At 41.2% G+C, this 14,933-nt stretch overlaps 1 protein-coding gene across 2 annotated transcripts; it reads right to left on the reverse strand.

Annotated features, from left to right (window-relative positions):
- Positions 1-5,386: 5,386 nt before the first annotated feature.
- On the reverse strand, positions 5,387-7,683 carry neurod1 (neuronal differentiation 1). 2 transcript variants are annotated; one of them, XM_068746277.1, is made up of 4 exons: positions 7,576-7,584; positions 7,436-7,545; positions 6,557-6,786; positions 5,387-5,943 (listed from the first exon to the last, which is right to left on the reverse strand). In XM_068746277.1, exons 2-4 carry the CDS (start codon positions 7,492-7,494, stop codon positions 5,387-5,389), a joined length of 846 nt encoding a protein of 281 aa, XP_068602378.1. In that variant the 5' UTR covers positions 7,495-7,545; positions 7,576-7,584. The 2 variants fall into 2 exon arrangements, with proteins under 2 accessions (XP_068602378.1, XP_068602377.1); XM_068746276.1 differs by having other exon boundaries at positions 7,436-7,683.
- Between the last annotated feature and the right edge of the window lie 7,250 nt (positions 7,684-14,933).

Genomic DNA, 14,933 nt, shown 5'->3' on the forward strand with positions numbered 1-14,933 from the left:
AAAAAAAAAAAAAATTATGGCCACGCCCCCAAACACACAGGAAGGCGGCCATATTGGATATAATTTTAAAAACTGCAGAGTCAGCGTTTGCACACACACACACTCCAATCCAAACCAAATTTTAAACACTTATTGACCCTTCCTACCTGGACACTTTAAAAGGGAAACTTTGACAATCAGCCTTACAGCGCCACCTAGAGAACAATAACAAAAATTGAATGGGAATTAAAAAAATACTTTGCCAGAAATGATTGAAACTTACCAGAAAAGTCCCTCATGTGGTCCCGATCAAAAAACACAATCGTAACCATGTTGTTTTTACGCTGTTGCCATGGCGATGGCAACCCCTCCTATGGGGAGGGGTCCGACGCCAACTTTGTCGGACAGCCACGAAATTCGGTACAGACATGCGTCATGTCAGGGCAAAAAAAAAATGTATTGTGGCCACGCCCCCAGACACACAGGAAGGCGGCCATATTGGATTGAAACTCCTGACGGCAGATGGCCATATAATCCAAATAACGATTTGACTAAACTGTGAGCTACTCATGCAGCTCAAATCTAAACACTTGCGAAGCACTCAGGACAAAAGCGGCGCGCGTCGGCGGGTCAGCTCAACGGCCTGTCGGCCGGCGAGGGCCTACAACGCCGCTTGCGGCTTTAATTAGGCCCGAGCGCCTATTCTAGGCGTAAGGGGCTATTGCTTTTGCAACGCAGAAGACAAGTTGACGAGCGTAGCGAGTCAACCCTCGACAAAGTTGACGAGCGCAGCTCGTCAACCCTCGGCATCCAACTTTGCCATGCTGTTGAGGACGACCAACACACTCACGCACACACACACCGACACTCAACAGCACACACACACACCCCGACACTAAACAACACAAATGCACACACACAGAGATCCACAAACACGAGTTGACGAGCGCAGCGAGTCAACTCGTGTTTGTAACTGTCTTCCGATGGTTGACGAGCGCAGCGAGTCAACCATCGGGCGACCAACACACCCACGCCCACACCCACGACACTCAACAGCACACACACACACACCCCGACACTAAACAACACAGACACGCAGACACACACACACACACACAAACACGAGTTGACGAGCGAAGCTCGTCAACTCGTGTTTGTGTGCCCCCACAGACGCGTAGCCCTCGTCGAGACCATTCCGAAAATGTATTTTGTGTAGAAATCGCACACTCAGAAAAAAAGTTATATTGTTTTTGCAAAAATTCTTTTTCTTTTTCTTTTTCTTTTTCTTTTTCTTTTTCTTCTTTGTTCTGCTGTTTAAACGGCAATTTGACCCCCTGAACATGCTCGAAAACTCACCAAACTTTGAACCAAGCTCAGAACCGGCGAAAAATTAATGATTTTATGTGTTTTAAAATTGGGCATGAAAAAGTGGCGCGCTAGCGCCACCTACAAAAATCACAATGCATTGTGCCTATGGGGGGTCCGACGCCAACTTTGTCGGACAGCCACGAAATTCGGTACACACATGCGTCAAGTCAGGGCAAAAAAAAAAAAGTATTATGGCCACGCCCCCAGACACACAGAAAGGCGGCCATATTGGATATAATTTTAAAAACTGCAGAGTCAGCGTTTGCACACACACACACTCAAATCCAAACCAGATTTTAAACACTAATTGACCCTTCCTACCTGGGCACTTTAAAAGGGAAAGTTTGACAATCTGTTACAGCGCCCCCTAGAGAACAATAACAAAAATTGAATGGGAATTTAAAAAATACTTTGCCAGAAATGATTGAAACTTACCAGAAAAGTCCCTCATGTGGTCCCGATCAAAAAACACAATCGTAACCATGTTGTTGTTTTTACGGTGTTGCCGTGGCGATGGCAACCCCTCCTATGGGGAGGGGTCCGACGCCAACTTTGTCGGACAGCCACGAAATTCGGGACAGACATGCGTCATGTCAGGGCAAAAAAAAAATGTATTGTGACCACGCCCCCAGACACACAGGAAGGCGGCCATATTGGATTGAAACTCCTGATGGCAGATGGCCATATAATCCAAATAACGATTTGACTAAACTGTGAGCTACTCATGCAGCTCAAATCTGAACACTTGCGAAGCACTCAGGACAAAAGCGGCGTGCGTCGGCGGGTCAGCTCAACGGCCTGTCGGCCGGCGAGGGCCTACAACGCCGCTTGCGGCTTTAATTCTTTTTCTTTTTCTTTTTCTTCTTTGTTCTGCTGTTTAAACGGCAATTTGACCCCCTGAACATGCTCGAAAACTCACCAAACTTTGAACCAAGCTCAGAACCGGCGAAAAATTAATTATTTTATGTGTTTTAAAACTGGGCATGAAAAAGTGGCGCGCTAGCGCCACCTACAAAAATCACAATGCATTGTGCCTATGGGGGGTCCATCGCCAACTTTGTCGGACAGCCACGAAATTCGGTACACACATGCGTCAAGTCAGGGCAAAAAAAAAAAAAATTAAGGCCACGCCCCCAGACACACAGGAAGGCGGCCATATTGGATTGAATTTTAAAAACTGCTGAGTCAGCGTTTGCACACACACACACTCCAATCCAAACCAAATTTTAAACACTTATTGACCCTTCCTACCTGGACATTTTAAAAGTGAAACTTTGACAATCAGCCTTACAGCGCCCCCTAGAGAATGATAACAAAAATTGAATGGGAATTAAAAAAATACTTTGCCAGAAATGATTGAAACTTACCAGAAAAGTCCCTCATGTGGTCCCGATCAAAAAACACAATCGTAACCATGTTGTTTTTACGCTGTTGCCATGGCGATGGCAACCCCTCCTATGGGGAGGGGTCCGACGCCAACTTTGTCGGACAGCCACGAAATTCGGTACAGACATGCGTCATGTCAGGGCAAAAAAAAAATGTATTGTGGCCACGCCCCCAGACACACAGGAAGGCGGCCATATTGGATTGAAACTCCTGACGGCAGATGGCCATATAATCCAAATAACGATTTGACTAAACTGTGAGCTACTCATGCAGCTCAAATCTAAACACTTGCGAAGCACTCAGGACAAAAGCGGCGCGCGTCGGCGGGTCAGCTCAACGGCCTGTCGGCCGGCGAGGGCCTACAACGCCGCTTGCGGCTTTAATTATTAACTTGTTACTTAACGCCTACCAACGCAACAGACAGCAGGACGGTCCCAGTGAGCTGTGGTATAAACATTATGTTACCGGTACACCTGAAACACACACACACACACACACACACACACACACACTGCCGATGACAGATGGCTGAGGTTAAGCTCCATTAATCTGTGTTATGATCAGCCAGAGTGAAACACAGGACTTCTTTCCTGAACACTACTTTTAATAGCGTGTTATTAGTGCCGCTGCTGCACTTTCATGAGAACGTCAACAACATATTTATGTTTAACATTTTCTTCAGGAAGAGAAAAATAAACTTAATTTAACTGTTAACAGTGAAAGTTTACGAAATGATGTTAATGTGAAATGTATCCACATCTCTGTCTGTTTCTGTGCAGTGTTATGTAATTACATTTCAGCAGAATCTCTTACTCTATTATTAAATAACTTGATATTTCTAAAATCTAATAAGTGTTTCAGCTATAATATATTGTGGAAATAGTATCACACGTACCTCTTAAGAAGCAAGAGGCCTTGCCTGACTTTCTGTCATTAACATTGCAGTTTAAGAGAGAAGCTAAATGGTGGCTACCATATTGCTCCTGTTGGCACGCACACACACACACACACACACAGCGGGACAGCAGTGTGTAATGAAGGGGGCTCTCATGCATAAATGAGATCATTTTCATAAATTAAAATCTTGCCTGCAGAATGAACATCTGTGCCCTCCACACACACACACACACACACGCAATAATTCTGGTTTTATCTTTCACCAGTGTAATAATTTTGTTAACATGCTAACAGGGTTTTCTCTGTAAGGGGATCCAAGTTTTTCTGCCTGTTTATTATACTTGCAGGCATAAAATCCACTTTAAATATGTCTGTGGTTACATGCTAACTGTTTATATTCACTATGTCACCTTCAGTGCTTTTTAGTTATGGTATTGGTAGATATTTGCATGTACCATATATGAGTTGGTTGGTACATCATTGTGCAGTATTATATAATAAGATCACAATATATTTTAGGAGTATTTCAGTAGTTGTGAGGTTGCATTGAAAAAGTATTGAAATGTAAAAAAATGACAGAATAGGGCTGCAACTAATGACAATTTGCTCTATTTTTTAGCCTGTTGACTAATCTGGCATAAGTGTTCAGTCTATGAAATGTTAATGAAGATTATTTTTGTTGTCTCAGAAGACTGAGAAGACTAAAATATATTTGCTGATAAAAATCTCTTTATGTAAACCTCTCAACACAGCATTTATATAAACATTTAATAAATGGATCAGGATGTTAGATACTAAATGGAGACTTGAAGTAAAATGACTACTGTAATTCTCCCAAAACTGTACCAGAAACCTGTCCAATCCATCAAATCCACCAGTGGCCAGATAGTTAATGGTTTGGCCATTTAATCAGGTATTATGAGTCCCTAAATTCAGATTGGTTTCATTTATCACCACCAACTGGACACTAACGACCAATCTGCAGTTAAAATAAACTGCATTTATTATCATTGTCATTATCAGTTTTAAATCACATGGCTGTAAATGTTATTCTGAGTGTGTTTCCTCCTATGAATGTGTTTGAATTTGTATAAACTGGACTAAACTAGAAGCGACTGCAGAAAACTGGAGCAAACAGAGGTGGTTTGAGTCGCTCAGGTGATTGACATTGATTTCCATTTAATGAAAGGCTTTTATAAACATCTATCTTATAAAATATAAAGAAGAATCACATGAAATGTCAACAGAAAGCTACAGGAATGTTATCAAAAGCAAAGTAAAAAGCACATGAACGTGAGCACTTCTGCACAGTGTTGGCTGCACCCACACCCAACACCAGCTCAACATTTTACACACTGACCCAAAAATAGAGAAATCTTAATGAATTCAACATTTGGAATTATCAGATGAGAAAAACTCTGGCTTTAATAAAATTGCATAGTTTCCTCCAAATTATTGCTTTTTTGATTACTTTTTAGTGATTATGCGGCTCATAATAAGCCATTCAGAGAGCATCTCCTTGCAGGATGAAGCGCTACAATAAGGTTACATCATCAACATGGCGTGGCCATCAACATGTCAGTGTGCATGACCTCACTGAGGATTCATGGAGCCTGGCGCAGACAGAAAGAAGAAAGGAAAGAAGCAAAGACAGCTATGAACCAATGGACGTGCACAGAAGTCTGTCGCCATGCATCACTTTCTCAGTTCCTCCCTCTGTCTTCATCGGACTCGCAGTTCTTCATCCTCTTCTCCTTCAGGAGTCATGGAAGATGGCGTTCAGCTGGGCGTTCATCATCCGTTCATGGTGTGAATGTCCATCATAGCCCATCATCCCATCCACCTGCAGCTCACTGCAACGTGGGTTAGACCCCCCACCACCGTACATAGGAGCGTGTCCCCCAGGTCCTCCCCCGCCGTAGTGCACACTGAAGGAGAAACTCTTGTCGTAATCAGCGGCGGCGGCTGCCTCTTGCTTGAAGGACGTGAAGTTTCCATTAATGCTTAGGGGAGGGCTGAGCGGCGGGTCAAACGCTTGGCCATCCGTTACGAGGACACCGTCAAAGAATGGCTCCAGTGGGCCGTAAGGCTGACCTTTGACCTGGTGGAAGATGTGGGAGGGCTCCATGGTGCCGTAGGGCGGGCTGGGCAGACCGGCCGTCAGCCCTGGGCTCTGGTAGAAGTGCCCAGGATAGGCGACCGTGCCAGGAGGGGGAAGATGAGCTGGCAGGTCGGGGGTCTGTTCTGGCAGGAACGTTCGCGGATTGAGCTGCAGGCAGCCCGCCACGAGGTTGGTGGTTGGCTGAGATAGACCTAAGAACAGAGTCAAGAGCTCCGTCAGTACTGATCAATGCATGTAGCAGTCAGCGGGCGAGGCGCCTTCAACAAATCCACGTGATTCTATTTTTGCTCTTCTTGGGCTATACATGGGCCTGTCAATTAAGATCAATACCTTTAAATAAAGTTAATACCTGCTTGTTCTTTTAAATCCTTGTCAATAAATGTTAATACCTAATATCACATTTTTCCCACAGGAAGGTCATCTTCCAAAGCATTTCACGGCCACTGTAAGTGGACACTCCCGTTATTCATCACACTTAAAACAAACTTCTCATAATTATAAATGTGATATTAATACATGCAAATGCTTAAATAAATCCCTGTATCCATATTATACACATCCATATATGCTGTACTTTTTTCTTAAATAATCCCCAAAGAGGATCAATATGTTGCTCTCTGGTAAAAGTTGTGAACGTCAATATAGTTTAATACCTCTTAATGAATGCCAGAATATGTTAGAAATCCACAAACGAGTCACAACTTTGAATAGAAAATTCTCATTATTCATTAGTCTGTTGGTAAATGCTACAACTTAATGTTAAATAATTTCTGATTAATTCTAAAAACGGGAGGTGATGCTGACCTTTGCAGAGCGCCTGGACGAAGCTCATGAGGTCGGGTGCTTTGCCGGAGCGCAGGATCTCACCCAAGGCCCAGATGTAGTTCTTTGCGAGGCGGAGCGTCTCAATCTTTGACAGTTTCTGGGTTTTTGAATAACAAGGGACAACCTTTCGTAGACTCTCCAAGGCGTCGTTCAACCCGTGCATGCGGTTTCTCTCACGGGCATTAGCTTTCATCCGACGAACCTTAAACCTACAGAAAAGGTAGATTCTTTGTTATATTATAATCAGTTAATAAAAATGTAAGGGTTTGTTCAGGGCTGTGTAAACACAATAATCAGATCTTTAGAAATCAGAATCAGTTTCATGGGAGGTCGGGGATTTTTTTTTCTTCTAAACTTTATTAATCTCACAAGGGGAAATTCTCTGCATTTTGTGTTGCAAATTGGGGTTCAGTTTGATCAAGCATATAACAACAAATCAGCCTCCTTCTGATACAGCTGTTGCCACCAAAGCCACAGACCAACTAGATTGGATGCATATTACTGGTAGAGACGTGACTGACAATAATCAGATCGTAGTTCACCTTTTCTAACTGCTCGTGATCAGCTGACCACGTGTTTACCATCCTCCAGAGCAAAATGTCTGTCTTAAAGTTTCTGCTGCATGGGCATTCACTTCTGTTGCACGTTGCATCATATCTAGGACATTTTTGTTGTTGTACGGATGATACGCAAAAACCTTTCAATCTACACGTGATGCATTCCCATGAGACCAACATGGATGTAAGCCATCAAGATGATCAAATATGAAAGACTGGGACTGAATTTTTTTTTTTGTATGTTTGAATAACTCTTTTACGCCCATAGGAAACTACGTGTAAAAAAACATGATCCCTTCACCTCTGCACACGAGCTTTGGTCATCTTCTTCTTCTTAGGTCCCCGCCTCTTGGGTTTCATCTCACCGTCCTCCTCCTCCTCCTCCTCTTCATCCTCCTCATCATCATCCTCCTCTCCCTGCTCCAGACGGTGAAGGTGAACTTCCTCTCCCCCCTCTCCGCTCTCTATCTCGCCGTCTGTGGGGCTGTGAAGCTCCTGCTGCTCCTCTGAGTCGACAGATGCCGGATCCTCGTGTATCGACCTGGTCATGATGCTGATTCTGTTTGAGTAGAAGCAGAAGAAAAGAAAAACACTGAAACACCCCCGAGGAGAATTGTAACTCTGTGTAGACACGAATAAGAAAAATAAACAAGAGGTAAGAAAGAAAGTTGTTCAAAAATGTATTTCAAGTCTGTTCAAGACAACAACACATCTGTAATTTACATTACAAGCTCATCGTGGTGAGTTTGTTTAATTTAAAATGTTACATTTTGAGCAATAGATGTATGAATGTATATATGATTCATATAATATAATTTAATATTAATGCAAAATAATTAGAGAAAAAATCCTTCCTGTCCTTCCTTTAATGGGATTAAAGTTCGTTTTGCAAATCTTGAATCTACATCAACATTAATAACCAGATAATAAACGTGTTAATATGATTATGAAAATGTTTATATTAGAACATTTACAGTATTTTGTTTGTTTCTGCTAAAACAATTCAGCCTCATATGATGAATGGATGTCCTCATTTTTATTTCATTTGAACTGGACTTCTGATAGAGCTGCCATAATTATTTTCAATTAAATAACTAAGAAATAGAGGTGAGCAATGCACAGAATTCAAATAGCAATATTTTTTACACTAACTTCTAAAATGTAAAAACATCCAATAATAGGCATTATTCCGATTAAAGTCATCTTAAAATATAATAAATCCTTTATTTATTTATTTACTTATTTATCATCCATAGGCCTAGTTTTAATATTTCACATATGTTAGATTTAGGAAATAAATTAAACAAATTAAAGTGTGATTATTCCCCAGAGTTCTGCAGTAAAACTGAACGTATAGGCCAAGTTATAAACCATGAAAAACCAAACTGTTCCGGAAGACTGTAGAGAATAAAATGTTCTATCAAATTTAACTACAGTTACAAAAATCTCTCACGTCAATTTAATATCTAACATGCGACCTTTATTTAATAAATAAATGCTCCAAAACACGGAAACTCTTGCAAAATGAAATCTTTCTCCTAAAATAGCTTTCATTGTGCCGGAAGAGAGACCGAGCTTTTGGGATTATTTATTAAATTTGTTTTGTGACATTTGTCATTTTAATCGCGCAAGTAAAAATTCGCCAGAGTGAAAGCCTGGTTTAAATGACGGCTTTATAATTACCTTTAAGGTGAGAATGATGTGCGCACGTATATAGACAACATAAAATATAAATATTGTGCCGATCCGCCTTCTTAAAATGCAACGATGAACACATAACTGTTGAATAACGAATAATCCCGTGATAATTAAACCAAAGTCCCAGAACGGCACGCTTTTCCGCTGAGCGGTCCCGTTATTTCATCGCATCCGACCGACAGGTGAGGGACGTCATAGGCAAGTGACCAATAAGAGACAGACGTGTGATCTTTATTTACAGGTAGGAGCAAACAGAAAACACAGATTAATCGGATACAGTAAATTCAGACATGCAAATGAAGACGGAAATTATGCCTGAATACCCTCGTGATAATTAATAATTATTTAATACAAGTAAAATGAATTTTAAGAAACGAACAATAAACACATTTATATACAGTATATGAAAAAAAAGCTTAAATAAAAAAACGCAAGGTTTTTGTTTACTTAGCGTGTTGATCCATTTTCAGATGAATTATCCGCCAATGAAATAATAATTAATTATCAGGGAAGATCAGAGATTATGAAGACATGCAGGAATTTATCAGACAGGTAACTATTGCTATTACAAGCTACAAGCTAAGCTTACCTGTTGTGATGAGCTGTAGTCAGATTGCACGCATCCCGCGCGCTCGATGTGCGTGTCCTTGCGTGACTGTGCGTGAACTGCTCTGCGCATTCTGAGGTGTTGTGAGACGATGCTGGCTTTATATTCAACACACACACACACACACACACGCACACGCACACGCCCTCGCATGCACGCGCACACGCAGGAGGTTGGGGCATATTAGCATTCGAGACCACGCCCTCACGGTACGCGCCATATGGCGCTTACGTCTGTGCTTAGGGCGCAAGGGATCACGTGACGAATCTTCCATTCGTATCAGCGAAAGTCTCTCTCTCTCTCTCTCTCTCTCTATTTGTGATCCAAGTTAACCATCTGTCGCCAAATGCACGCGCATGCGCATTAAGATCCCACTTATCGGAGGATGTGTGCTCATTGGTAACTTCACTGCAAAGATTTATCAAGAGGAAAAGATGAAAGAAGAAGAAGAAGAGGAAGACGTGGCCCCTTCATCATCATCATCGCTCAGAATGAGGCTGCTCTGGGCAGTGCAGTGTTGATGCTTGAACAAAATGTGACTTTTATTAATTTCACTTGTTTCACTGAACTAATGGACAAGAATAAAAAATAGAAATCTCACACTGAACCAGATCGCCTCCAGTCTGATTGATCTGCATAGTTCTTATTCTACTATGTGTATACAAAAACTCTGTCTTTTATAAATGAACTACTTGAAAAAACAGAATATTTAAATGTAGACAAACACAGAACAGGGTTGTATGCTGTAAATAATTTACATAAATTAGACTGTTAAATTAGACACTAACCCTATTTCTTTTTTACATTAACATACTCATAATTGTACACTCCTGGAAATAGTCTCAAGATAACATTTGTTTACAGAAATGGCCACCATAGCTTGATCCAACTAATTTCACCTCCCTATAAGAAGGAAGTAAAACTGGGGAGAAGATGACCGGTACATCTGATGAGATCATATGTGGATGAGCCCAGACCTAAACCCCATCAAAAACCTGTAGGGTTGGGGGGGATGACAGCCCAAACATCCTACACACACTCAACAGCACCTTCGGGTAGCTGAGTGGGCACCATCCCACGGGATGACATCACATGGAGGTTGTATCGGTCCATGAAGACTAGGATTACTGCTGTGATCAACACTCTCATTAGTGTTTGTGTAAAATGTTGTGCTGCACTTGTGTCACCTGAGAAATTAATGTTGCTCGTGTTTTATTGGGTCTCTTGTTTTTTTATATTTACATTGACATTTAATTTGGCACAAAATACAGGTTATTATTTTATTGAACTCAAACTGCCAAAGTAAATGTGCAACGAAGAACAGTGTGGGCTTAAAAAAAAGTTTGTATTCGTGTATATAACACTTTATAAAATTGTTGCTGCACATTGCAGTTGCAAATGATTGCATTCTGTTTTTATACATTTTTGATACCACATTCTAACATCATGTTATTTTTGGATGGAGTATAAAATCACATCTGTAGCAACTTGATAGCTGCACATTGTTAGAGTTCACATCGATTTGTGTGCATGTAGCTCCGTGCGCTCAGCGGGCTCCTGTTGGGCCTCACAGCGGTACTAGCATGCAGGTAAAAGCGCCCGATGGGCAGTGACCTTTGGACCCGGCTGGTCTCCAGTGAAGACGTTGGTATGGTGACAACACAGCCGTTTCTAGGAGGTTACCTGGCAACTTTAAAGCGTGTCTGTTGGTCAGCGAGGATCATTCACTAATGGTTAACACAGAATCAATCTTTATCTCTCAGCTGTTCAGCCCAGGATGCACAAATATAAAACAAACACGTTTAGAATTTCATATTTATATTTTATATTTTTAATGGCTGCAAATGTTAAGTTATTGGGTCGAACCTCAATCGTTCACACCGAAGCAGGAAGTGGTTGAATCACACAATTACAACTACAGTTCATTGAACATCCAGTACTTTACATTTTATCCACATACAGAAACAAGAACGAGGAAGAGTATGGAAGCGAGAGGGAGAGAGAGAGAGAGAGAGAGAGAAGTTTGGTTATTCAAAGCATCGTGAACAAAGAGAGACTCACTGTTGAATATAAACTGTTATTCTACACTGCAGGCTGGGCAGAAGCTTGATTTTTCATTACTTGCATCATTCACTGTAGGGTAATCTGACATTCTACACACACACACACACACACACACACACGCATGTTTGTCTTTTTGCCAGAATATATATCATTCAGTGATTCTTCTTCTTTTCCTTTCGGGGTCGCCACAGCAAACCAACCTTCCCCACTTCACCCTGTCCTTTGCATCCTCACATAATCTTTGATTACTTCTTCCGAGATTACTACACCAGTTTAACAGTCATTCATTGTATGTTTATACACCAGGCTTCATCTGTTATTACGGTATGAAGTACTATCTAATAAATAAATGTAGACTGACAGCGTGATGAAGAGTCTGTGATTGTGATGCCATCTGTGTGCAGCCGACAAGTAAGTTCTGATTCAAATCAAATATTTAATTGAAAAACCTAAAAAGAGAAACTATATTTATTTATTCTTGAGAACTCTTTTTATTTTTTACAGATTACAATTACAGGGCAAATTATGGAGACAAATTTGAGCAAATTGCTTCAGAGCATCAGAAAATATAGGAAGAGAAAAATAATCCATGATTACAGTGATGAATGTAGTCAGGGCTTGGTTAACATTTACATGACAACATGAATCCATTTGCTGATCAATGATAACTGTCTCACTATCTGCGACGAGCAGCAGTAATGTTTTCTAGTGAAGATGGTAATCACTTTAATGGTGTTGTGCTGCCATCTAGTGGATTTATGATGACAGTACCGCAATATCTAATAGGAATCTTTTTTTCTTTCTTTCTTTCTCAAAAGGTTCTGATTAATTTATTTTCTGTGCTTTATGGTCTGCTCTAATTTACCGGTAATGTATTATATGGAATGTAGAGTATCGCATAGCAAAGAACAATCTGCAGCAGAGTTTCATTGAGGTGCCAAATATGATGTACTGTATCTTCAAATGTTGCTGAGCGAGATCCAGATTATTTTTTGGAGTGTTGTTTTTCTTGCATCCTCAGAGTCATATTATGAGGACTAAACTGTGGGCTCGATTGTGTTACTGTAACAGGCAGCGATTCTTCAATCATTTTGCGAATGTTATGTGTTATTATGGCATGCCGTTCAGGAACTTATTATAAAATGTCTGAATATATATATGGAAATTTCTGAATATATATATCAAAATATATATTCCGGAGTTCGGTCCATATTCTCAGACTTTTCATAGTTCGGTCCATATTCTCAGACCTCACTTTTGATATATATATATAATAAGTTCCTGAACGGCATGCCATAATATACATATACAACATATACAACATATGGCATGCCGTATATATATATATATATACCTTTAGCCTACGTTGTTTCAGTTGAACAGCAGCACTGCTGTATAAAAGTGACAATAATAGCAGGTATTGTACAACACAATAGAAACACACACCAGGCAGCAAGAAAAAACACCTGCAGTTGTTGCAGCAATGGGGGCTTTCCTCAGTTTGAGCTCCAGTATCAGAAGAGTCCAGCAGGGGTCGCTTTCACCCCGCCGCTCTCGCTTAACGACGCTCCTCCTCTCCATCGCGCTTCCTCGTGCTGCTGCTTTCAGGAAGCGGAAGCAGGAATGTTTTCAGAAAAGTTTGGACCAGTTTGACAGTTTGGGAGCAGAGACGCGAACTACGACGCGACATGAAGGTGAGCTGCTGGCCGGGAGATCGGAGCTTCGGAGAGTCTTTCTGTGCGCGAGAAACAGAACCGAACAACATTTAAAAAGTCTCGTCTGAGCTCGAAAAGAAGCGAATATCGGCGCAGTTTAAATGTTTTTAGTGAGGCTATAAGTGCGCCTCTCTAGGATGCGTGATGAAGACTTCAGATGAAGGTTCAGATTAGATTATGTCAACGTTTAATATTCGCCAGCTCGGCCATCCTCGGTACAGAAATCACAGTTTTACTCTTAAATGCTTTCTTCATGATTGTGACGTGATATTCAATGTGCTGCGTCAACACCCTCCTGCTTCCATGCTTCCTCTTGATCAGAGCCCCCCCTCCAACACCCAGAAAGGTTGACATAGCAGTTGTGATCTTGTGCCGTGTCAGTAAACAGATGGGAAGTGTTCTCTGCTGTGGTCTGTGGGCTGAAACGCAGGTATTTGTTCTGTTGTTCTGATCCACTGGTCCACCGGCGCGGCTCCACTTTTGGTGCTGCATCACAATCCATGTCCCTCTTTGAGCATGAAGGAGCTGTACCTCTGCCAATGAGGTTTTGTATTTGATGCCATTTGTCTGTTTGTTTGTTAGAAGGACTGCTGCTGCTGGGGGGGGGGGGGGGGGGGGTCTGAAGATGAATCTTGGGTCCAGATTTTTCTATTTACTTTATAATTAAGTCTAGTCTGCCTTCAATTCACTCAGCAGAAAATCAGTCATAAAGGGGTCCAATATGCACCATCATGCAAAATGTCTTCTGCATCTGATCCAGAATGATGTTAGGAAAAAATATAAAGCTTTAACATTAAAACTCCATTTAGGGATTCAGGAATCAGTAAACGCCGTTGACGTCTAAAGCTGGACAGAAGGTTGTCCAGCTGTCCAGAATTCTGTCTCTCTTCAATGTCCAGTAACTCCCGAACGGAAAAACGGTAGGAACACACGTGATGAAAGAAGAGACTTGAGTCTTTCATTTGGTGGGTTTGGTGTTTGCGTAGTCATAGCACATGATATTCTGTGGGAAATACAGGGCGAAATGAGCAACGGCTGGCACTGAATGAGTTAAAAAATTATACACATCAACTCCGATTCACTTTTACTTTTTATGGTTGGTGTATAAAGATACCAAGAACAATTTATAACCTTTTGGTGATGATCCAGATCAGCATGTGGACGGTGTAAATGTAATTATGAGGGGAATGAGCTGCTTGGCGGAGGTCTGTGCTCTCTGAGTGCTTTTCCAGTTTAGTCTTATTATTCTCATTTCTGTGCTGCAGTTCTTCTCTTGCTGAAAATGTGACGGCTCATGGTAAAGGAATATAAAATAGATATTATGAAAATAGCGTGATGTAATTTTTTTACAACTTAATACTCAAACTCTGCATTAGGGCTGACAAAATATCAAATCCAGCATTTACAAACTCATCAACCTAATCCTGCACATTTTAATTTATGTGCAAAAATGACATGACATGTTCAGTCAGATGGCTCCACCCTGTCCAGCTAACGCTATTTTGTGTTCACTGAAAACAAAGGTGCATGCGAAGCAGTATGGATGACAGGAAAGAGAAAACAGCCAACGAAAGGTTCCAGTCAGAGAGTAGAAGTCAAATGTAAACACTACAGGGAAATGAAGTCCAGCAACTAAAGGCGTTTGTTTCATTACTGGAGCACAAGCGCACTGCCAAGTATGAAAACAAGCGTATAAAAGAAGTGACTGTTATTGC

Source organism: Brachionichthys hirsutus, chromosome 12 (assembly GCF_040956055.1).
Source record: "Brachionichthys hirsutus isolate HB-005 chromosome 12, CSIRO-AGI_Bhir_v1, whole genome shotgun sequence".
In the NCBI taxonomy this organism is placed as follows: domain Eukaryota; kingdom Metazoa; phylum Chordata; class Actinopteri; order Lophiiformes; family Brachionichthyidae; genus Brachionichthys; species Brachionichthys hirsutus.